Source organism: Pyxicephalus adspersus, chromosome 5 (genome assembly GCF_032062135.1).
Source record: "Pyxicephalus adspersus chromosome 5, UCB_Pads_2.0, whole genome shotgun sequence".
Classification (NCBI taxonomy): domain Eukaryota; kingdom Metazoa; phylum Chordata; class Amphibia; order Anura; family Pyxicephalidae; genus Pyxicephalus; species Pyxicephalus adspersus.
This window is the reverse complement of record NC_092862.1, coordinates 5050644-5074347: the sequence shown is the minus strand read 5'-3', so window position 1 is coordinate 5074347 and position 23704 is coordinate 5050644. Positions and strand designations below refer to the sequence as shown.

Here is a 23704-nt window from a genome sequence, read left to right as displayed (position 1 = left end):
CCTGTTGAGGGTCATTGAAAAACTTTTCTTCTACCTTGCTAACGCTTGTATTCTGTAATTTACAAACTGCTTTCCTGAGAGATAGGAATGCATTCTAAAAACAGAAAAGATAATTGGGAACTGCATATTACATATCCATAGACCTTTATGTGACTGTCTCTTTCTACTACTTTATGACAAAGCCCTATAAGCCCTATATTCATCTGCTTGTGGGATAGTAGAGCAAAGCAGGATCACTGGAAAAGGGTGACATGGCCTCCAAGGGAAAACAAGAAAAAATGTGCAGTGAACATCATAAACGAGCCAATGGTTGACAGAAAAAAACATTCTCCCTCCACTACACATACAGTTGGGATTAATGAAGCAATTTGTTAGAGCTCAGAACAAGGACGGTGATTGCTTCAAATACATGGATAGATCGCTTCAAGTACCCTGGATTGAGTACAGAAAAATTAAAAGCAGAAATCTTTGATGGACCCCAGATTCAGAAAATGATAAATTATTAAAATTTCACAATGTACATGACTGATACTGAAGCTTCTGCCTGTCACAGCTATGTCATGGTTTTCAAGAACTTCTTGGATAACCATATAGCACAAAAATATTAAGAACTAGTACAAAACTTGCTCTTAAACTTTAAAAAAAAATGGGTGCTACTATGAGCATAAATGTACACTATCTCCATAGTCATTTGCAAAAATGTCCACAAAACCTTGGTGATTTTAGTGAGGAACAAGGGGAGAGGTTCCATCAAGATATAAAGGTGATGGAATAAAGGTATCAGATGAGATAGACACATGATGACAGAGTACTGCTGGAGCCTTCAACGTGATTTTCCTGATCATCAGCATAAAAGGAAATCATACAAACTGAGTTTTTTAATTACTTCTTTGTGATTAGTTCTGTAAATATACTGAATATGTAATATATTCACATTAGGTATTTTAAAAATTTAATTTTGTATACATAGGCATATCTAGTTTAATTTTGCTTAATTTTCATGTTTCATGATTTTCAATGAAGTTATTATTAAGGACATTTTTTCAAAAACTAGAGCCCATTACACAAAACCAATACCATATTTGGAATATGTGCATCAAACATAACCTAAAATGACTTTAATCAGTTTGGCAAGAAAATGTTTTTTGACCAGTGTTATTATTGTTAATTTACAGTATTTATAGAGCGCCGACATACTAGGCAGCGCTGTACAAAATCTAGTCATGTCACAAGCTGTCCCTCAAAGGGCTCATAATGTAATGTCCCTACCATAGTCATATGTCTTTAATGCAGTCTAAGGTCAAATTTTTTAAGCCAATTAACCTAAATGTTTTTGGAATGTGGGAGGAACCCAGATTACCTTGAGGAAACCCGCAAACACAGGGAGAAACTGGGACCTGGCACTGCAAATGCCAGAGTGCTAACCTCTGAGCCACCATGCTGCTGAATGTTGTTGTGGGGAATGGCCTACAATCGACCATCAACCAATGGAAACACTGCCTGGTTTCATTGATAACAGACTTTCCTTGTACCTATAATTGTAACTTGTACTTGTAACGAAATAAATTTCACCTGTCCCATTCTGCAATAACTACCTGCCTGAATTGTGGAAGTTCAAAGTGAGACTTGCTACCAGTGCTGAGCTGCTCCTGCTTCACTTGTCTGCTGGTCATGTCAGGCACTGGCAGGACCTTCCTCTGGTTGTAAGTAGTCCTTTGCCTTTCCATTTAATATTAATATGCTGTGCCATTACCCAAAAGAAATTGCCTACATGCTGAGGACATTTTTCTCTATTTTGTTGAAGAATAATAATGTTCCTGCCTACTGGTCCCCCAGAAACATGCATCCGAGACCTTCATTTTGCAGAGCTGTCACTCATTGTATGCAGACTTTCCATTGCATGAAATACCCTAATTCAGAGACAACTACAACCATCATTAAAAAAAAAAGTTTAATTGAAAATAGTAAATTTCTTGCAAGCCCCACCCAAGCATATACTATATATCATACATCAGTGGAATTTCTAAAAATTTGAACACAGAGGAGGGCTCAGCAACAGCAGGCCGGAAGGTTATGTGCCCACATATGGGTGGTACCAAGTTCTGGTCTATACAGAAGTGATGCTAACTCTCATCAGAGATCTGAGTCCTCAGTGCCATGTGCAGCACCAGGAAGGATGTGCCATACACACAGTTCTGTATCATCTCTGCTGGGAAAGGAGGAATCTCGATAGCATTCGGAAAAGACATCAGACTTGCAGTGGCGAGGGCCAAGCTACTCAGCACGCCATAACTGTTTCCAGTAAACACCGAGATCACCAGGATTGCCAGCGTTGCTTCAGCTCTAGTGAAATAAGTGACCACCATTTGGGTTTCTTGGGACAGGTACCCAGAGCTAGTGGCCAGGAGCAGTGCAGATCCCAGGACCAGGTTGGCTGTGAAGTGGTCTCCATTTAGCCAGAAAAGGGAAAAGACCAGGAGAGGCAAACCAAGAACATCAGCGATCCAAAGGCTGGAGGAGCGGAGAGAACCAGCGTCTTGCCATAGAAGGTCACATCCTATAGCGATGAGAGAAGCCAGAGCATGGAGCAAGAATCCAGCTGATGCCCCTCTGTGAACCTGAAAATACAATGACACTGTAGATACACAAATAGAAAATTTATGACAAGCTTGAGGGCTATCACTAGCACCCAGTGCGGTAAGAGGAGGATACCATGTTCGGGATAGTGGGGAAATATCTGTGTGCACTTTTAATGGCAGGGAGTGTGAAAGGAAACTGTCTGTGATAAAGCCTGTACTGAGAAAATATGGAAGATACCATTCCTAACTTGTACTGTTGAAAATGTTGGTTGCCTGACTATCAGCAATTCAGTGCCCTCAATATTTTTAGTCATTGATCAGAAACAATTATGTCGATCAGAAGCTCCTGTATTATGGGGTTCATGCTTGTTGCAAGTCGGTGACTGGAAAAGTACTGAAAGTCAGGCACCAAGCATTTTTTATGGCCAACTCATATTTTTCGAAGTACATGTTCCTTTCAAATGACTTAGTACTGGGTCGTCATTCTTGGAAAAATTTACTAATAAATAGGAAGCATTCTTCTGTAAAGGGCACTTATCCATTTTTTAATGCACCCAACCACAGCAACCCATACCATACCCGATATCCTACATTGTGCACCCCACCCTGTGTCCTACAATGCAACCGACTATAGCACCCCACGTGGTAATCAGCATCTTACAAAGCAATCAAGCACAACACCCCACACCATACCTGGCATCCTGGACTGCACCTGACCACAATACCCTGCATCATACCCATCTACAGCACTGTATCCATCTCCAACATTCAACAGAACACCCTGCCACAGCACTGTACCTGGCTACTGCACCCCCCATGGTACATGACCACCCCATCCCACACTGCAGCCAGCACCCTATTTAACCACAGACCCATCCAGTGTAACCAACGAGGTGACTTCACATGATACCCAGAACCCCACAAATTACCCTGCCACACCATACCTGGCATCCAACATTAGGTGGCCCACATCATACACAGTACCTCCATAGTACCACCATACGCAGTCAAGGAGCCCCAACACTTTAGCCAGAACCACAGGCTTTATGTGGCCACAGAAAGACACCCAGCCACAAGAGCTACCCTGTACTAGGCACCCAACAATGAACTCAACCACAGAGCCACCAACACACCATACCTGGCACCATATGCCGCATTCATACAGGGTACTGTTGCACACCACACTCATTGAGCCCCACATCAAATGTGTTCGTAAGCCCACACACCCTACAGCATACCTGGAACACTGTATTCTGCACCCCAGAGGTTTGCACCACCAAATCAAAATTCTTTCACGCACCACACTGCTAACCAAGCGTCCCCATCATGACCAACCAGCTGCTTACCTGCAGAGTGCGCACAGCAGAATAGAGGCATACAGAGCTAAGAGTCAGATGTGAAGCCACCAGGCCCACTTCCGGGGCCTCCATCATTAGGGTGAGGTGGAGAGCAACTGCAAGACAGATAGAGGGGATGTCAGATACAGAGATCTTGTATGGAAGAACCCCAAATCATACACTGAAACCCCCATAACATATCTTCCTCTCAAAGATGATACCTGAATACCTTCCTCCAGCACCGCTCTGTTCTCCCACCACACCCGTCCTTTTCTCAATCCTGACACCCCATATTCTCCCATAGCCTTTTTCCTTAAACTCCTGTCCACCCCTTCCCTCCTCTCCATCGTGATACCCCACTATATCACACTTTTCCACCCCATCACCAAGTTCCACATCATGCCTATCCTCCTCTTTACTGGGATTCCCAAAATTGTTGCACTCAATATGTGCTAGTTTATATTCTGACACCCCCTTATCTCTAGCATCCCACTATCTTCCCATCACACCTTCCCTCCTCATCCCCCTGACACCCCACTATCCTCCTATCACCCCTTCCCTCCTCTGTATCACACCTGCCCTCATTTCCACCCCCATTTCCACACCATTATTCTTCTACCTCATATGTGCTCCATTATACCCCAGCACCCCTCAATCACATATCATGCCTATCCTTCTCCCCACTCTGACCTCCACTACTGTCACACTCTGAGTGTGCTCCTCCATACCCTGACATCCCACTATCTCACTATGGCATCCCCTATTCGTTTTTTCACCCTAACATCCCACCATTATCCCATCACCACTTCCCTCCTCCCCATCCTGCTACCCCGCTATATCACACCTGCCCTCTTTTCCACCCCATCACTAAACCCCATATGTGCTCCTCTTCACTCTGATCCCACTATTGTCAAATTCAACCCATCTTCCTCGATACACTGTTGCCCCGCTATTCCACATCTTGCCTATCCTTCCTTCACCCTGTCACCCTAATATTCTCTTAACCCATATGTGGTCCTATATACCCCAACACCCCTCTATCAAATATCATGCCTATCCTTCTCTCTATTTTGCCCCTCAATATTGTCTAACTTCATATGTGCCCCTCTATATCCTGACACCCCACTATCTTTCTCTGGTACCCCCTATCTTCCTACCACACATCCTCTTTTTTACCCCTGAGACCCCACTATTCTCTCATCACCCCTTCCCTTTACCCTTCTATATCACACTTGTCCTTATTTCTACCCCATCACCCCACTTTTTTCTCACCCATAATGTGCTCCTATTCACTCTGATCCCACTATTCTCCTATTAAACTGGCATCCCCTCGGTCCTCTATTTCATCCTAACACCCCACTATATCACACCTGCCCTCTTTTCCATCCCATCACCCCATTATTCTCCTACCCCATATGTGCTGCTCTATACCCTAAAACTCTCTATCATGCCTATCCTTTTCTCCATATTGACCCCCATTATCGTTGCACTCCATATGTTCCCCTCTACACCCCAACATACCTCTATCCCATATCATGCCTTTTCTTCTCCACACCCTGAGCTCCACTATTCTCCTACCCCATATGTGCCCCTCTATATCCTGACACCCTACTATCTTTCTCTAGTACCCGCTATTCTCCCACCACACCTGTCCTCTTTTTCACCCTAACACCCCACTATTCTGCCATCACTTTTTCTCTTCTCTTCACCCTGCCACCCCACTATATCACAGTTGGCCTGCTTTCCACCCTGGCACGCCATTATTCACCCACCATACATGTCCTACATTCTTTTCCACCTTTTCATCCCATCACACCACTATTTTGCTACCCCAAATGTGCTCGTTAACCCTCCTATTTGTCTTTCTCTGGTACCCTCTATCCTGCCACCACACCTGTCCTCTTTTTCACCCTAACACCCCACTATTCTGCCATCACTTCTTCTCTTCACCATGTCACCCCTCTATATCACATCAGCCCCCCTTTCCACCCCATCAATAACCCACCACATATGTCCCCCTATTCACCCGGTCACCCCATTAATCTCCCACCCTCTGTGTGCTGCTCTATACTTGACACCCCTCTATCCCATATCATGCTTGTCTTCCTTTTCACACCATTTTACTACCCCGTATCTGCCCCTAAATCCTTTTTCACCCCTCTATCATACCACCACCCTGACCCTCTTTTCACCTTAACAACCCTGTCACTCCAATATTATCTCATCCCATATGTCCCCCTAAACACCCTGTCACCCCAATAATATTCCCCCATCACCTCACCCCATATGTGCCCCTATTCACCCTGTCACTCCATTATTATCTCACCTCATATGTCCCCCTAATCACCCTGTCACCTCATTATTATTCCCTGTCACCCCATATGTCCCCCTATTCACTCTGTCATCCCATTATTATTCCCTATCACCCCATTATCTCACCCCATATGTCCCCCTATTCACCCCATTATTATCTCACTCTATATATGCCTCTATTCATCCTATCACACCATTATTATTCCCCGTCACCCCATATATCCCCATCACCCCAATATTATTCCCCATCACCCTAATATTATTTGACCCCATATGTGCCTCTGTCACCCCATATGTCCCTCTGTCAGCCCATTATTATTTCATCCCATATGTCCTCGTATTTACCCTGCCACCCCAATATTATCTCACCCCATATGTCCCCCTATTCATTCTGTCACCCTATTATTTACCCCCCACATATGCCCTCCTCTATACCCTGCCACCCCTCGGGGTAGTTTAAATCTCCCGCTCCCCGGTTTTACCCGGAACATCCGTCCAGGTCCCCCTCGGCCTTCCTCCTTCACCGATATGGGGATCGCACACCTGGCCGACTTGCTCCGCGAAGAGACCCCGGGAGCCATCCAAACCCAGACCCCCGAGGATTACAAGGGTGAGTGACGTCACGACACAGGTTACCACGGCAACCCGGGGGCGGGGATCGCATATGACAGCAATGACCACAGAGCTGACACTTCCGGGTGGGACGCAGGCGGACTTCCTGTTTTACATAAAGAATATAACCTGTCACAACTGAGAACACCTGAGACTCACTATCTGTCAGCTCACATTTCCAGGGACAAACTGCTAATGCAGTCATGATATCAGCAATACCCAGTAATAAGCAGATACCTGGGGTATTGACAGCCTCCACACAACTGATACATTCCATTAAATTTACCCCCCAGCCCCCCTTACTCTATGGGGACCTTAAACATCCATCTACTATATTACGAGGCCCTGTCATCCTCCAGCATACCCTTTTCTTTTAATGGGCCCTATCACCATCCTATAGCCTAACCCACACAACCCTGGCCCCGCGGGCCCGGCAAAAGACAGACAGGGTGGGGGAAGGTTGGCCTAGTCATGGTCATCCTATGGCATGAGCAACTATAGTGAGGCAATTAGGGTGCTGCATATTGGGGGGGAGGGGTTACCATTTTGGCCCCCACATGCCTGCTATCCGGTCTGCACCCATGTATAATCTGCCCCTCCTTCCCCCAATGAATACAGGAGAGCAGAGAAGTGTGGGGCAATGCTACCTTTTACCCCCAATGTTTCAGCCTCCAATTCAGCTGTGATGTTTGATCCTGGCATTTGTAATGTGACCTCATTGTTTACAAGCCACAGGACTAGACTCCACAGGTGAATCTTTTGGTTCTGCACAGGGAAGGGGTTATTACAGAAAAAACAAAAAAAAAAACAAACAAAAAAAAAAACAGAAATTGCCCTGGCTATAATGGACAGGGTGGAGGAGGGATAACATATTGGACAAAGTGGACACAATGGTGGCAAGATGGTATTGAGGACTGGATGGTGGGAGGATGGCATAGTGGACAAGAAAGAGATTGGCATTCTGGACAGGATTGGGGAAGATGAGGGAGGGATGCCATAGAAGACAGGATAAGAATTAAATAGCATGGGGCACAGAATGGGGTGGATGGCATAGTGGGCAGGATAGACAAATACTGGCACAGTGGACAGGATAGGGTAAGATGGCATTGTGGAAATAATAGAAAAATACTGGCATGGTGCACAGGATGAGGGAAGGATGGCATAGTGGGCAGGATTGAGTAAGATGGCCACTGTAATAAGCGCCAATTTACTTGGCATTTTAGAAGCGTCCACAATATATTGACTCCATATTCCCCTTGATATGGAAGAATAAAAGGAAAGCAGAAATAATCTCAGCCTGACATTACCAGCTGTCTATGTCACATTACCAGGGTTGTCCAGACCTTTACTCTTCTCAATATGGAGGTTGCTGTGCTATGTATATGAGTCATTCAGCTGAACCCAAGTGCAGGTGAAAATAGGCAGCTATCATCCTATTTATTATATTCGAGGGAGGTCTGACGTCTATGGGTCTTCAAGGGCACATACGTACAATCAGCGTTTACTTCATGGGCCTGGGACAAATGCCATCTGCCGCATTCTATTATCTTTATTCGTCTTAGCATTCCAGACACAAATCTGTACAAGAGGTTAGAAATTCAATGTGAACAAGCAGTAAAGTAGTACAATCAACTAATATTTTATTCAATGACCGTTTTAAAGATGATGAATTTGTGAGGTTGTACATGAAAAATCAGTAATGTATTGCTGTGATTGCCTCCTCCAGGGAAAATTCTTGCAGTAGATGCCTCTATGTTTATCTGCCAGTTCCAAACAGCAATGCCCAAATTATCCAACCGCCATGGTGAGAATATCAGGTAAGAAGATAAATAAAAATGTTGCACCTTTCCTATCTGCAGGTTTTTTTTTAAGCGCAACAAACTTTAAAAAAAAAAAAAAAAAAAGTGCAGCACTGACGCTGTGATCAAGACCTAGTGGGAGCGCAGAGCCATCCAGGATACCTTATGTCAGGTATCCCAGGAGGCTCTGGCTGCTCCTTCTGCGCATGCCCGATCTCCAGCATTTTTCCACCAAGGGGAAAGAGATGCCAATCTCACGCATGCGCAGTTAGATTGGCTCTTTTTTTTCCCCCTAACAACGGCTGCGTCACCCGAAGACAGAAGATGGCAGTGCCCGATGCTTCCTCTGCCCTGGGTCGAAGAGGAATTCCAGGACAATGCAGGACCAGATCGTGGTAAGGACCAGCGCCATCGAGGGATATGCAGGATTGAAGGTAAGTGTAATATTTTTATTTTTTGTTTAGTTCCGCTTTAAAACCACTTGCAGGAACATTTTAGGTGTTTGCAAGCAGGAACATTTTAGGTGTTTGCAAGCAGCATCAGTTCAAGTTTACAGAGTTTGCAGGGGTGGCAAACTGCACCTAAATGCTGCATGTAGCATCTGTAGCATGTAGCACACAGCAGTGCTACCACCTCCTACTGCCTGTCAAAAAAAAAAAGAAAAAGGGACCCATTCAGTTCAATGTTAAGCAAGTAAAAATAATAAAGCTGCTCAAAGCAGCTTGCAAATATAACTGGTCTGAACAGTTTCCCCCTGTGGGGATTAGTAGTCAGCTGCACAATGCACTGATATGGACTGACATGTTCTGGTCACATTCAGGCACAAGCACTTGTTAGATTTTGGCCAATGACGGTTCAGTAATACAATTTGCAAACAGTGAAATTGAATAAAATGTGTCACATCTGGATTAACCCAAGAAGTATTTTGGTTCAGTGTGTTACAGGGCCTCTTTAATCGCACAGTTTATATGCTGGAGAAAGGAATGAAACCTGTCTATGTATTTGATGGAGAACCACCAACATGCAAGCGTTCTAAGGTAGGTCCATGATGTGAGCTCCAAAATAATTCTGGGATTTGTGATTACTGTAGGTCAATCTCTTTGTGCCACATACTCCTAAGTAATGTATTACAGATTAGAAAGGAAAGAAGAGACCATTGAGATGTTTAAAAGGATATGTAGGTCATAGGTTGGAAGACATAGAAGGTCAGTCAGAGGACATGCCAGGGGTAACGGGTTCAAAAGCTGGGACATGTGAATGTTAGAGACTAATGAACCTGCTTAATTCAGCTTTACAGAATTTCATGGAACCCTCTTCTATATACATGAGGGTTAATGGGAAAATTATTTTTTTTATTTCTTTTAAACAGGTTCAAGTTGCCCTTGAAGCCATATGGTAGTTTTTTTAAATGGTGTTTCTTTTGCACTAGTACATATCCCCCAATGCTGTATCTGGCTCCCCATGGGGTTTTGTTTGCAGTAGCTTGCCTATTAGTCCTAAAAATGCCAAAAATTACCACCCATAAAACCCAAAAGGATTAGCATTTTAGGTACATTTATATTGTACATTTGGGTTTACAGAATTTTGTTTAATAAGTATTTGCTGAGCTTGTGGCAAGTCATCCATTGCTGGGCAAATGGCCCAATACATTGGAACCTGTTGCATGTTGGGCATATAGTGATGACCTGGAAACTGGTTATGCTGTGATATCAAAGCACCTTTAAAAAAATTAACATACATTCACCAGCCTCTCTTAGGTACACATTGCTAGTACCAGGTTGGACCCCATTTTTTCCTTCAGAACTGCTGATATAACAAGGTCCTGGAAACATTCCTCAGGGATTTTAACACAGCGGCATCACACAGTTGCTGACGATTGGTCAATTGCACATCCATGATGCAAATCTCCTGATTCATCTCATCCCAAAAATGCTCTATTGGATTGAGATTTGGTGATTCTGGAGGCCATTTGAGTACAATAAAATCATTATCATGTTCAAGAATCCTAAAACTTATAGACATGGTGCGTTAACCTGCTGGTAGTTGCCATCAGAAGATAAACCACGGACATAAAGGTAGGGATATGGTCAGCAACAATAATAAAGTAGGCTGTGGCATTTAAATAATGTTCATTCGATACAAAGTGGCCCACCAACCACCAGCCTGAACCACTTATACAAGTCAGTATGGATCCATGCTTTCATGTCGTTGACACCAAATTCTGACCCTCCAAATGGCACAGCAGAAATCGGGACTTATCCGATAAGGCATAATTTTTTCATCATTTTCTCTTATACAATTTTGGTGAGCCTATGGAAATTGTAGCCTCAGGTGTGTGGTCTTAGCTGACAGGAGTGATATCCAGTGTTGTCTCCTTCTGTAGCCCATTTGCTGAAGAGTTCAACGTGTTCATTCAAAGATACTCTTCCTCATTGTTTAGTTGTAACAAGGGTTTTTTGGTTTACCTTTTCTATTTTTATTAACACCATGCCAAAACATGGCAGCCTCTGTGGAAAGAAGTGGCATTTCAAAACTATTCAACATAGGTCCAAACTATTAACTTTTATAGATTTTTCTGCCAGGGTTGCTCTTTTTTAATCTAAAATCTAATAGGTGTGGCATTAAAAGTAAAGCTTTGACATTCTTCTATCTCAGGCCAGCAAAAATGGCAGGACTTATGTCAGGAGAGGATACATTACTTCGCAAAGCCCAGGTAAGAGCATAACTCTCTTGGTTTGCTTTCTATCCGCCTGACCACTTCTTTTAAGTAATTCCTACTCTCCTCCTTGTTGTTGTTCCCCAAAGGTCAGTCCTTGGACCGGTTATCTTTTCTCTGTACACCTCCTCACTTGGCAATCTCATAACCTCCTTTGGATTTACAGTACCATCTCTGTGCTGATGACACTCAAATCTATCTGACTTGTCTCCCTCAGTCCTGGATAAGGTTTCATGATGATATGGCTCACAGGTTTTTCAAGCCCAAGCTGGATAAAACAGAACTTATCATCCCCCCCTCACATTCCAAATCTCCCCCTGACATATTCCTAACTGGTAATAACACTGCTATCTGCCCTCCCCTCAGGCATGTTGTCCCAGTTCACCTTTAAATGAAATTTGCTTAGCCTCCAAATCCCTCCACAGCTCTTGTCCCAATTACCTTTCTGACCTGATAGAAAAGTACTCCACTAGCTGCTCTCTTCTCTCCTCCAATAACCCACTAATGACTTCCTCACTTGTAACCTCATCACATGCATGGTTTCAATACTTTTCTAGAGCTGCCCTGACGCTCTGGAATGGGAATTCAGCTTTTTCCTACTTTCTGTACATTTAAAAGAGCCCTTAAAACCCATCTTTCAAACTCATCTACCCTTCTTCTTCTGTCTCCTAAACCCTCACTACTTCCCACTACTCCATATCTCCCCTTCTATAGTGTGATACTCCCCCCCTTTAAATTGCAAGATCTTCTGGGCAGGGTCCTCTCCTCCTCTTGCATTACACCGGGAACAATTTTGAACAAATTTTTTGTTGACTTTAATTTTTAATCTTATTTACATTAAAATAGGTATGCTGATTCTGAAAGTGCAGTTTGTTTTCTTCTATCTTGTCAGGTTTTTCTCTAACGCTTATATTAATGCGATTACTGTAGCGTGGATTTGTATAGGCTATTCATTTACACGCAGGACAGTGTGGTCAGAGGTTGTGCGCTGCTCTACATAGTGAATAAGCAAAATGTATTTTTCTACTACACACGTATTTCCATTCTTTCAGATCATGTCTTTTCTTGTCGTAAGTGCCTAGGAGTTGAAATTTGAAGAGTTTGAAAATGATGAAGAGTTTAAAATTTAGGAGGACTCTGTTCGTTAGGGATGTGATCAGCATGAGTTTAGTGATTGGCATGTGATTTGGGACTATCGAAGAAGGCTTCAGAACTCCTAGCATCAAAACTGTGAGAAAAACTTACTTGAAAAAGGAAAGAACATATCGTAATTTAGAACCAGAGAAATTGCATTTCTGTAGTACTTTAGAACTGACAGTGGCTTTGTGCATGGCCAAAACATACCTGGTTTAATGAAGGAATTGGGAATTCCAATCTTTAACTCAACTGGATGCCAACTATTCATCGATAGCTCAAAGCGGAGCTTAAGGTGAGTTCTCCTTCACAATAGCCATATATTTGGGTCAGTCCCACAGATTTGGCAGCTCATCAAAGATGAACATTTCATCAGGACTATGTCAGAAATCAAAAAGAATGCTTGGTTATCATTCAAAGCCATTGTCAAGGACTTTCTTGGAAACACACAAGCAAATAATTACACAGAAGTTGTCCAGAAACTCTTGGTATCTACAAAATGCTTGGTTGCAATATGAGCATCTAAGTGTATTTTCTGTATAGCCATCTTTCTAACTTCCCGGAAAACCTTGGTGCAGTCAGTGATGAGCAAGGTGAACAATTCCACCAAGATTTGAAGGTCATGAAAGGACGGTATCATGGTAGAAGGGCTGTACATATGATGGCAGACTATTTTTGGAGCATCCAGCTGGATTGTCCTAACACTGAACACTCCAGGAAAAGCTATAAGTGTAACTTTTTACCTTAACCGCTTATCCCATTAATTTTCAAATGTTTTACTGTAAAAAAAAATGTCATAGGGTAACAAAAAACCCTTTGTATGAACAAAAGACATTTAAATAAAAAGTACATTCAAGTTATTTCATTAATTATTCATTGTATGTAAAATTTGTATGTTTGTTTGACAAAAATAGAGGGTACCCTGTATCGTAAAAACTGGATAGGATAGCAGAAAACTGGGCTCATTTCTAGATTCACGACCCAAAAATTTGTAAAAAACAAGTGTAAGATCTAACTCAACAAAAAATGCATTACCTAGTGTTATTGTTTGTATATGTCTGTTGTCTGCTGGATCACCCAACTTCACTGATAAAAGTGTACCCTCTCCAGACTTGGAGAGCTTTTATAAATCAGGCCCATGTCTTGTGTTCCAGTGTCTCATGTCTAACACACTGAACCCACACCAGTTCCCATTCACAATATAAGACTGTCACCTTCTAATTGTATAATTTATTATACAAAACACCTTGTTTTTTTATCGCAGGGTCAGAGAGGCACGAAGACCTGAAAAAACTGCTCACACTCCTGGGGGTGCCCATTATACAGGTAAGATTGAAATGTACTACTTTTCTGCATTTGCATAGCTTTGACATATACCACAGTGTTGTACATTGGAACATACAATATATACCCTTATATACCTAATATATTACCCTTCAGTCTGGTCTTTCCTTATTGAGTTTCCTCACTGTGCATTGTGTTCTCTTTTCTTTTATTAGGCTCCCAGTGAGGCTGAAGCCACTTGTGCTGCCCTCGTGAGTAGTGGCGAAGCATGGGGAGCAGTGACAGAGGATATGGATGCTTTGCCTTTTGGCTGCACACGCCTTATACGGAACCTGAAGGCTGATAAGTCTAAGTATGTTTCTGAGTTGTTGTAAATTAATATATTAGGGCAAGGTGCGGAACTGAAAAACTGAAATTTTTTGTGTGTGCAGAGATCATATATTCCTGTACACAGGCCAGGCCACCAATGGCACTCAGAAGTGCTTTCAGTTCTGTATAGCAAATGTACTGTATAAATCAGGGGTGGCCAAACTTTTTGACTCAGGGGCCACAATGGGTTCTAAAATTTGACAGAGGGGCCAGCCAGGATCAGATGGATGGAGTGTTGGAGTGTGAACTAATATAAATGACATGGAAAAAATATTACATAAAAGATTTTGGCCCTTAACAGGTACCAAAACATGAATATGTAAGGCTTATTGTACAATTTATTTTCCAAATGCATTTTTTTAATAACACAGTAGAGAAACTCACCTTCAGTGGCAGTGGGAACAGTGTTGTTGGTCTCCCTTTTTTGCCAGTGAATTAAAGTCTGGAGTTATCTTTGTTGTGGCAATTCTCAGGATAGATCTGAGGTGTTGATCAGTTAACTTGGACGAGCTTTGTTGATGTTCATGACGCTGAACGTCTGCTCACACACATAGGTTGAGCATCTTCGGTACCGTCCTCCCGATGTTTGGAAACGTGGCTTCGTCAAGTGAAGCATAAAATGCATTCAGTGTAAGAGAGTTGATCTTTCATTTTAAGCCTGAGTCAGACTGAAGATCGATTAGTTTCAACTTCAACATTTATTTGAAATTTGTCTGGAGAATAAAGTCAGCTTGGATTTGAAGGCTATCACATTTGAGTACATGTCATGCACAACGTGATCTTTTCCCTGCAGCTTCACGTTCAGCTCATTCATGTGTGAAAATATGTCCACAGCAAAATCAAAGTCACAAAGCCATTTCTTTTTGCTCAGCTCAGGAAATTTGTCAGATTTCCCTGTTAACTCCAAAAATGCACCAATCTACTCTTTGAGCTCCCACGTTCGTTGAAACACTTTGCCCAAACTCAACCACCAGATATGAGAGTGGTAAAGTAAGTCCCGGTGATCCGCGGTTTCCTCCAGGAACGTAATAAACTGCTCGTATAAAGTTCACAAGTTTTACCACTGGATTCACAACATGATTAGGCTGCAATACAGACTTACACAGGGCTTCCTGATGGATAATGCAGTGATGTAATATATTATCCTGGTTGGGGTTTTCCTCTTTCACTTTATGCCGGATTCTATTCAGCAGCCCAAGGTTTTTTTCAGTTAAATTTGTAGATCTATCCGTGGTGACATTGGCAAGTTTACTCTAAGGTAGCTCCATTCTCTCGATGGCAGCAGACACCCGGTCATACAAGTCCTCTTCCCGCGTTTTTTCCTTTCAGGGACTCCATGGTCAGAAACTCTTCTGTTATCTTAAAACTGTCGATAACTCGCTTGCTTTATCTTCGTAAATCAGTTCCACACAGCGAGTCACTGTCCTGCGTGATAAACGTATTATTTTAAACTTGACTTTGGTCTCCGGACACAACAGATCCACTGTCTCTACCATGCATTTTTTCAAAAACTCTCCTTCGGAGAAAGGCTTGCTAGCCTTTGCTAATTTGAATGCCAGCATAAAACTTACCCTGGTACTTAACTCGCAGTTAAGTACCAGGGTAAGAATTGCAGAATTGCAGTTTGTCAGTGAAAAAAATTTTGCCGATTCTGTAAATTAGCCACCAACCTCTGTGCAGTAGCCGCCTGTTCTTGCGTTGACTGCTTGCTAGTGTAGTTGGCATGCTTCGTGGTAAAATGACCACTGATGTTGTATTCTTTGAAAACCGCAACAATTTCTTGGCATATCAGACATATAGCCGTTGATTGGACTTCTGTGAAAAAATATTTTGTTGTCCACTCCTTATTAAATACTCGAAACTCACTGTCTACTTTTCTTTTCTTTGGTCTGCTCATTCTTACAAATGAGCTAAAAAAGGCAAAGCGAAAAAGTGAAGTAGTTGCAGCACTGACAGATTGTCAGGAAAAAATACATTTTTCATTTATTTGGTGTCTGCATTCTACATTTGCTGGCTGTAATCCTGTTTTCAGTGAAACATCAGTGTATGATCCTGAGCTCTAAACAGAAGAAAACTAACCCAAGAGCAATGCAGCCTCTTCCCTGTCCCTGTAAACTTTTTTGTTTTTTGCATAAACACATCTAACATTAGTTGGAGGGGATCTGTCTTCATGCAGAGCTACCCACCACCAAACAAAGAAGGAAGGACATTTGATAAACTGTAGTGAGGCTTCTGGCGAGTGAGTGAGGCTTACAGTCAGAGATAGCTTGTCCTGTAATTAGAAGGGATGAGTGAGATTTGTGATTTCGATCCTGGGGCGAATCGAGCCTTTCTCGCTTACCGAACATGTAAGCGAGAAAAGTCTTGAGGTTGTGTTATCGCGGAACGAACGAGGGAAAAAGCAGGGGGCGGCAACGGCAACTATTTCTGGCGGGAATCGCTGCTGGGAGCCAATCATTTGCTCCCAGGATGCACAACAAGGCCGAGAAAAATGTCTGTCCTACTACAGATATTTCAGTGCTTGATACCTCTTGGTATTTACCAAAGAAGACCATTTGGTACAGAAAAATTTCTGTCCTACTATAAAAAAAATAGATATTTCAGTGTTTGATACTTCTTGCTATTTACCAAAAAAGCCCGTTTGGTACAAAAAAATGTCTGTCCTACTTTAAAAAAAAATGCAGATATTTCAGTGTTTGGTACCTCTTGCTAGTTACCAAAGAAGCCTGTATGGTACAGAAAAATTTCTGTCCTACTATTAAAAAAAAAATACAGATATTTCAGTGTTTGGTACCTCTTGCTATTTACCAAAGAAGACTGTTTGGTACAGGTGCATTTTTGCCCGAATAAGTAAAAGATGAGCAGTAGACGCAAAGGAAGGTGTGGCGTTGGGCGACCTGCCGCATCTGGCAGGGGGCATACTCCCCGGGAGTATGCCCCCTGCAGGGGAACAGTCAGAGACGATGTGACCGTGGGGGAGGTGGAGCTGGAGCAGACACAGGGCATCCAGCAGATGCAGGCAAAGAAAAATAGCAGCAGACTGGTTGCATGCACCTCTTCAGTGTGGTCTTTTTTCACGCTGGAAGACGATGACGGGTGCGTAGCAATCTGCATTCTGTGCCACAGGCAGATCCGCATAGGACAGGCCGGATCACATTTGGGTACAACATCCCTGCTTTCCTACATGCGCAAGAACCACAAACCAAAGTAGAAGCAGTACTTACGCTCTCTTGAAGGAGGTGCAACCACGTCATCGTCTCTTCCACCTCCATTGACTCCTTCTCCACCTCCAACTGTCATTGCTACTACGTCTCAGGAGGTTGGTGCCTGCCAGACTTCCAGCGGCGATGAAGTATCAGCTTCTGCTCGCAGGTTTCGTGGTGTCAGACGACGTTTGCCGCCGCAAGATGGGTACTCCAGTGACCCCTTCAGCTTAGTTCAGTTCTGCACAAGGCATCAGGCTATGGGCCCAACCAACAAAAGAGTGATTGAACTCAATTCACATCTAGCCAAACTATTGGCCTTGCAGCTACTGCAGTGCAGCATTGTGGGCTCCCTTCCGTGACCTGTTGACCTGGGCTGAGCGGCTGTGGATTAAACCAAGCAGGCATTACTTCTCCCGCACAACTGTACCCAGTTTACATGGACATGTAATGGGTAACCTCTACCGGGCATTGGCATTCTTGGTGTCTAGCCAAATCCTCCTGCATTCCTTCTACCTTCAACCTCTCTCTTTTTGACACCCCTCCTGAAAGGTCAGCAGCGGAGGACACTGTGGTTAAGCGGGCAAACCACTACGGCTCCCTCAATCACAAGCGTTGCCAGGCAGTGCTGAAACTGGTGTCCTTGGGGGAGAAAAGACACACCCCCAGAGAACTCTTGTCCATTTTGCACAGAGCGGTTGAGGCATTGCTGACACCCTCCCGGCTCACAACAGGCAACGTATTGTGCGACAACTGAACCTGGTGGTGCAGAGGATCCTCCAAACGTACCCAGGACTGCAGGACTGACTGAGACGGGTGTCCGCATCCAGCGTGGTCTTTGGATGCAGTGGGGCCCTTGGTACAGCCACACAACTGAGCTATTTTACCAGTGACCAGTGGCTGCAGATGGAGACGCTGTGCAAGGTACTGGCCCTCTTTGAGGAGGCCACAAACGGTCAGGAGCGGCCAGGCTGGAACGACGTCATACCCATCATCTTTCTGCTTGATAACACCTTGTGTGGCTTGATGGAAAGTGGAAATGGGAGAGGAGAGGAAGAAATGGGGGAGGAGGATGAGGATGACATTACACTCCATAGATCTCAGCCAGCATCAGGAGTAGCAAGAAAGGACACTGGCCAGCATCAGGAGTTTCAAGAGGAGGAGGAAGATGATTATGATGATGATGATAGGGGAGACCAGGTTGGGGCTGCTGGACAGGACCCATCCAACCTGCATTTGTGCTGTCACGCTCCAGGCATTGTGCAGGTGATTGAACAACAGGAGGAGGTGGGTGAGGAGGAGGAAGATGTTTTGGCTGCTACTAAGGGACAGGAGGAGGATGAGCCCAGGGAACCCCTCTTTCATATGTGTGTCCACATGTTGAGATGCCTACAGAGGGACCCCCACATTTGCAGCATCAAAAAACGGGATGATTACTGGCTGGCCACCCTTTTGGATCACCGCTGCAAAGGCAAAATGTCACAGTTTCTACCCAGCCCGGTGCTAGAGAAAGAAAAGTTGGCCCACCTGAACAGAATACTATGCGACCAGCTGTGTGAGGAGTTCCGCGCACCATATTCCACACAGGGAGCTCAGGCAGACCTCCCCTCCACCGTATCCTCCTGTAGCGGCAGCAGCAGCAATAGTGGCAGCAGGCCACACACATCCAAAAGTCTAGGCCAAGGCAGGGGGGATTTTCTGGATGCCTGGCAAAACCTGATGCGGCCACCTCAAACAAGTGAAGTGCGGGGGCAGAACCATCGAGAACCGATGAAGCGCATGGTGCACGATTACGTTGGCTCTTTTCTGGCTGGTGGTAGTGGTGGTGTTGACGACAGCAATTATGAGGAGGATGCCTGTCATGACAGTAGTGAGGCAATTCATTTTTGGGTCAACAGACCTAAAATCTGCCCGAAGCTGGCACAGTATCCTATCAAGCTTCTTTCGTGCCCGGCATCCACTGTTCTGTCCGAAAAAACCTTCAGTATCGCTGGCGGAGTGGTCACGGAAAACCGATCACGACTGTTGCCGGAAAATTTCAATCACCCCACCTTTTTGAAAATGAACGAAAGGTGGGTTACTAAGAACTAGGTACCATTGCCTTTGCCTAATTTTTCAGCTAAGTATTGTAAGATTGAGGGTTGGCATTCATGTCATCCACTTCGTGATGCAAACTAGCAATATCGTCTACCTTCCTAGCGCTTCCGGGACCACAGACCACAGCAACAGTGCTGGCGCACAAAACATCTTGGTCTGGCCCTTCTATGTTTAATCACAAATTTCAGATATTTGTATTACACACTTCTGGGTGGCATTGACGATGGACTACAACCAGCTTTACATGCCAGTTACCAATGTGGTCCCCGCTCCATTTCAGGGCTCACTGCCTCCTCCTCCTCCTGCTGCTGCCGCTGCCTTTCAGTACTCCATTCACTAAAATTGTACACTTATGGGTGGCATTGACGATGCACTACACCAAGCTCTAGATGCCAGTTACCAATGCAGTCCATGCGATGTCCCAGGGCCCACCACCTCCCCCTGTTGCTGCTGCTGCTGCTGCCGTCTGTCAGTACTCCATTCACTAAAATTGTACACTTCTGGGTGGCTTTGATGATGCACTACACCCAGCTCTGGATGCTAGTTACCAATGTGGTCCCTGCTCCGTCTCAGGGCCCAGCGCTTCCTACTGCTGCTGCTGCTACCGCCAGTCAGTACTCCAATCAGTAAAATTGTACAGTTCTGGGTGGCATTGACAATGCACTACACCCAGCTATAGATGCCAGTTACCAATGCGTTACCCACTCCGTCTCAGGGCCCACTGCCTCCTCCTGCTGCTGCCGCCTGTCAGTACTCCATTCACTAAAATTGTACACTTCTGGGTGGCAATGACGATGCACTACACCCAGCTCTAGATGCCAGTTACCAATGCGGTCCCTGCTCTGTCTCAGAGCCCATCTCCTCCTGCTGATGCCGCCTGTCAGTACTCCATTCACTAAAATTGTACACTTCTGGGTGGCATTGATGATGCACTACACCCAGCTCCAGATGCCAGTTACCAATGGTGTCCACGCTCCATCCCAGGGCTCACCGCCTGCTTCTGCTGCCGCCTGTCAGTACTCCATTCACTAAAATTGTACACTTCTGGGTGGCATTGATGATGTACTACACCCAACTCTAGATGCCAGTTAGCAATGCGGTCCCCGCTCTGTCTCAGGGCCCACTGTCTTCTCCTGCTGCTGCTGCCTGTCAGTACTCCATTCACTAAAATTGTACACTTCTGAGTGGCATTGATTATGCACTACACCTAGCTTTGGATGCCAGTTACCAATGCGGTCCCCGCTCCGCCTCAGGGCCCACCATCTCCTCCTGCTGCTGCTGCTGCCTCCTGTCGGTACTCCATTCACTAAAATTGTACACTTCTGGGTGGCATTGATGATGCACTACACCCAGCTCTAGATGCCAGTTAGCAATGCGGTCCCCACACCTTGTCAGGCTTGGTGTGCCAAAACGTGAAGTAGTGGTCAGCAAGTTGTTGCACCGAGAGGGGTGTCACTCAAAGTGACGTCATGATAACATAACCCTGCCCACTCTCCCATCGCAGATCTGGGCCTGTGATGGGAGAGTCGGCTAGTTGTGTCCACTTCCTCGAGCCTGGGATTTATATAGGGGACATGGTTATGCAGCTCTGACCCAGGTCGGGATGGCACCACCAAAATTTTGGTGACCGCTGACAGTTTAACGGGCTGGATTAAAAACCCTAATGGGCCGTATATGGCCCACGGGCCATGGTTTGCCCATGCCTGGTATAGATGAAGTCAAACATATCATTAGCTAATATATAGGAAATAACTAACACCCTATTCTTAATATATTTGTGTGTTTTCCAGCAAACATGAAATGGTTTTCCTAAAAGCCATTTGCTATTTGTTAGCAAACGTTTTCAATCCTGAACCAGATCCATTCCAGGTTTGTTGGATCATCCAGGTTCACCAACAAAAGTGTATCTTCTCCAGCCTTGGAGAGCTTTAATTAATCAGGCTCACAGAGTATAAATATGTACAAACTAAAATCACACACACATATATTAGGAATGGGAAAGCGGGCAAATTATTCAGAGAATTCTAGGCAATTTGCAAACATGACAAAACAATACCATTATTTTTATTTATACTAGAATTACATAAAACAATTAACGCATAAATATGGAACCCTTCCAATGGGTTAACAATCATTAATGGGGATCACAGCAGTTACTGATTGTTAACAGTTGTACAAAATTTTGTCCCTTTACCGTCAATAGTAGGATGTTTGGTAATGTATTTTTAGCAAAAGTAATATACAAATAAGGGGTGGGAAATGTTTAAAGTCCTGCAGCTATTTTAGAAAATAAAAATCACTGGTAAATATTGTATATTTTTGAGGTCATTACTCCTGCTGGCCAGGCTTATTAGCATGCATCCTGTGTCACTGTCTGTATCTGTCTGTCATTTGCAACCCCTATTTAATGTACACTGTGTTGCTACTATAAATATCTTGTTTATTCATAATAATAATAATAATAATATTAATGCCATTTGTTTGCATTCGTCCTCTGATAGCCCAGATTACGATCGGGCTTGTTTGTGACTCCTGAGAGGACAACACATCCGTGTTGGGCTGATTAATGGTTACAGTGAACTAGATGTCTGTTTCTTTCAGGAATATTGAAGAGTATAATCTACCTGAGATCCTGAACAAACTGAAAATGAGCCAAAAACAGGTAACAATGGTGTCACTTTGTATTCTTATCTTTATTTTATTTAAAATAGGCAGAGTTGTCATCACGTTCCATGTGGATGGTTGAAAGATTTTATTAATAATTCCCTTTATGTGCCAGGGCATTACAACTCTTCCTAGTTGTGCAGGTATTGCCCATAATCCCTTGCTGCAGGCTCATTCTGTCAAGAAATCTTAATATAACTTAAAGTTTTACCTAAAGCCGTTAGTTTGCAACACAACTGCAGAAGAACTTTCTTTGCTGTCCAAAAAACCTGTCATGATCATTGTGTAATTAAACTGTACCTAAAACCAAAGCTTTATTCTTTTTGGATATAGGAGATTTGAAGAGACTTTCCTTCACTTCCTGTACAGTAGATATATCAGGAAGTGAGAGAAAATCTCTCTAAGGCAGGAGGAATCTTCTTTTAGACAGTTGTCACCAAAACAGGTGTCTGTATTGGAAGATTTCACCAATAATAATATTCTGATAAATATTTGGATTTACCATCTCTTTCAGTCCTAATGAAATTGGTCTCTAGCACAGTGGAGGACATGGACAGCAAGTGAAACTTAAGAAAGGGTTAAACCTTCTTTACTGTAACAAAAGTTTTGGACTTAAATAAACTTTAATATTAATTTATTGTTTCACCTCTTTAGTTTGTGGACTTGTGCATCCTCCTGGGCTGTGATTATACATCGAAGATTAAAGGTTTGGGTGAGAAAAAAGCATTAAAAATGATTCAGGAACATGGAACCATAGAAGAGATTCTTCCAACTATCAATCAAAAGGTGAGGAAAGTAGAGACCATGTCCTCATGTCAGTCACTGTTCTAATGCTATATATTATCATCATTTAAACCATACATGTCTCCGCTTTCATATCTTCAGATATATTTTATCCATCATCTCTCATCTTCCATATTTTTAGATATATCTCCCTGTTATCTTCCATATTTCCAGCTATATCTTCTCCATCAACCATCTCCTTCCAGGCTTCCAGAACTATCTCTTCCATAATCCCTTTTCTTCCATATTTCCATGTTCTCCATCATATCCATCATTTCTCAGATCCCTTGTATAGAGTTGCTTTGTTCTTACACCTTTTATCCTGTGTATAGGATCGTATTCCACCCAATTTCCATTACCAAGAGGCACGAAGACTGTTCCTGCAACCAGAAGTTGCTGATGTCACAACACTCAATCTAGAATGGAAAAAAATAGATGAAGACAAAGTCCTCCAGTTTCTTTCCAGGGAGAAGTGTATCAAGTATGTGTGATTTTTTTTTTAGGTAGCGCAACATCAAAACAGACTTACTACATGAGCAGCATAGGCATTAGTTTATTGGAGTTTTCTTTGGTGAAGCTTTTTGCTCAATAAGCATAACACTTCCATACTTCTCCTCTCATGAGGACAGACAGCCCAGTTTGTCAGGTTCATTGTGTGTCTCTTCTCACTGTAAGGCTTAGTCTACACGGACTGTTTCCCCAGCGTTTAACCTGAGGCTTTTAAAGCCCTTGTTTGAAGTCCCCATGCATTCCAATGGGCTAATCTACACCAGGACGTTTCCTTCAGGCACGTTTTTGAGAGTTATCTTAAACG

At 43.6% G+C, this 23704-nt stretch overlaps 2 protein-coding genes across 2 annotated transcripts in view; one reads left to right on the top strand and one right to left on the bottom strand.

Moving 5' to 3' along the window:
* Positions 1-1937: 1937 nt before the first annotated feature.
* TMEM276 (transmembrane protein 276) lies at positions 1938-7424 on the bottom strand. Its single transcript, XM_072413219.1, has 4 exons — positions 7384-7424; positions 6712-6947; positions 3926-4032; positions 1938-2618 (listed from the first exon to the last, which is right to left on the bottom strand). Exons 1-4 carry the CDS (start codon positions 7422-7424, stop codon positions 2124-2126), a joined length of 879 nt encoding a protein of 292 aa, XP_072269320.1. The 3' UTR covers positions 1938-2123.
* Positions 6733-23704, top strand: part of LOC140330464 (flap endonuclease 1-like) — a 22883-nt gene continuing 5911 nt past the window's right edge. Inside the window, exons 1-9 of the mRNA XM_072410602.1 lie at positions 6733-6839; positions 8568-8658; positions 9575-9677; positions 11296-11353; positions 13755-13816; positions 13990-14126; positions 22045-22105; positions 22762-22893; positions 23223-23371. Coding sequence (XP_072266703.1) covers positions 6758-6839; positions 8568-8658; positions 9575-9677; positions 11296-11353; positions 13755-13816; positions 13990-14126; positions 22045-22105; positions 22762-22893; positions 23223-23371 — 875 coding nt within the window. The 5' untranslated portion in view covers positions 6733-6757. The remainder of the gene's footprint in view (positions 6840-8567; positions 8659-9574; positions 9678-11295; positions 11354-13754; positions 13817-13989; positions 14127-22044; positions 22106-22761; positions 22894-23222; positions 23372-23704) is intronic.

What these genes read in the sequence shown, in the direction of transcription:
- TMEM276 (XM_072413219.1), bottom strand. Translation starts at nt 7,424, where the DNA reads ATGGGTGCAGACCGGATAGCAGGCATGTGGGGGCCAAAATG. An exon ending in GGCATGTGGGGGCCAAAATG is followed by an intron (nt 6,948 to 7,383) that starts GTAACCCCTCCC and finishes TATGTAAAACAG; the next exon opens with GAAGTCCGCCTGCGTCCCAC. An exon ending in CTGCTGTGCGCACTCTGCAG is followed by an intron (nt 2,619 to 3,925) that starts GTAAGCAGCTGG and finishes TTGTATTTTCAG; the next exon opens with GTTCACAGAGGGGCATCAGC.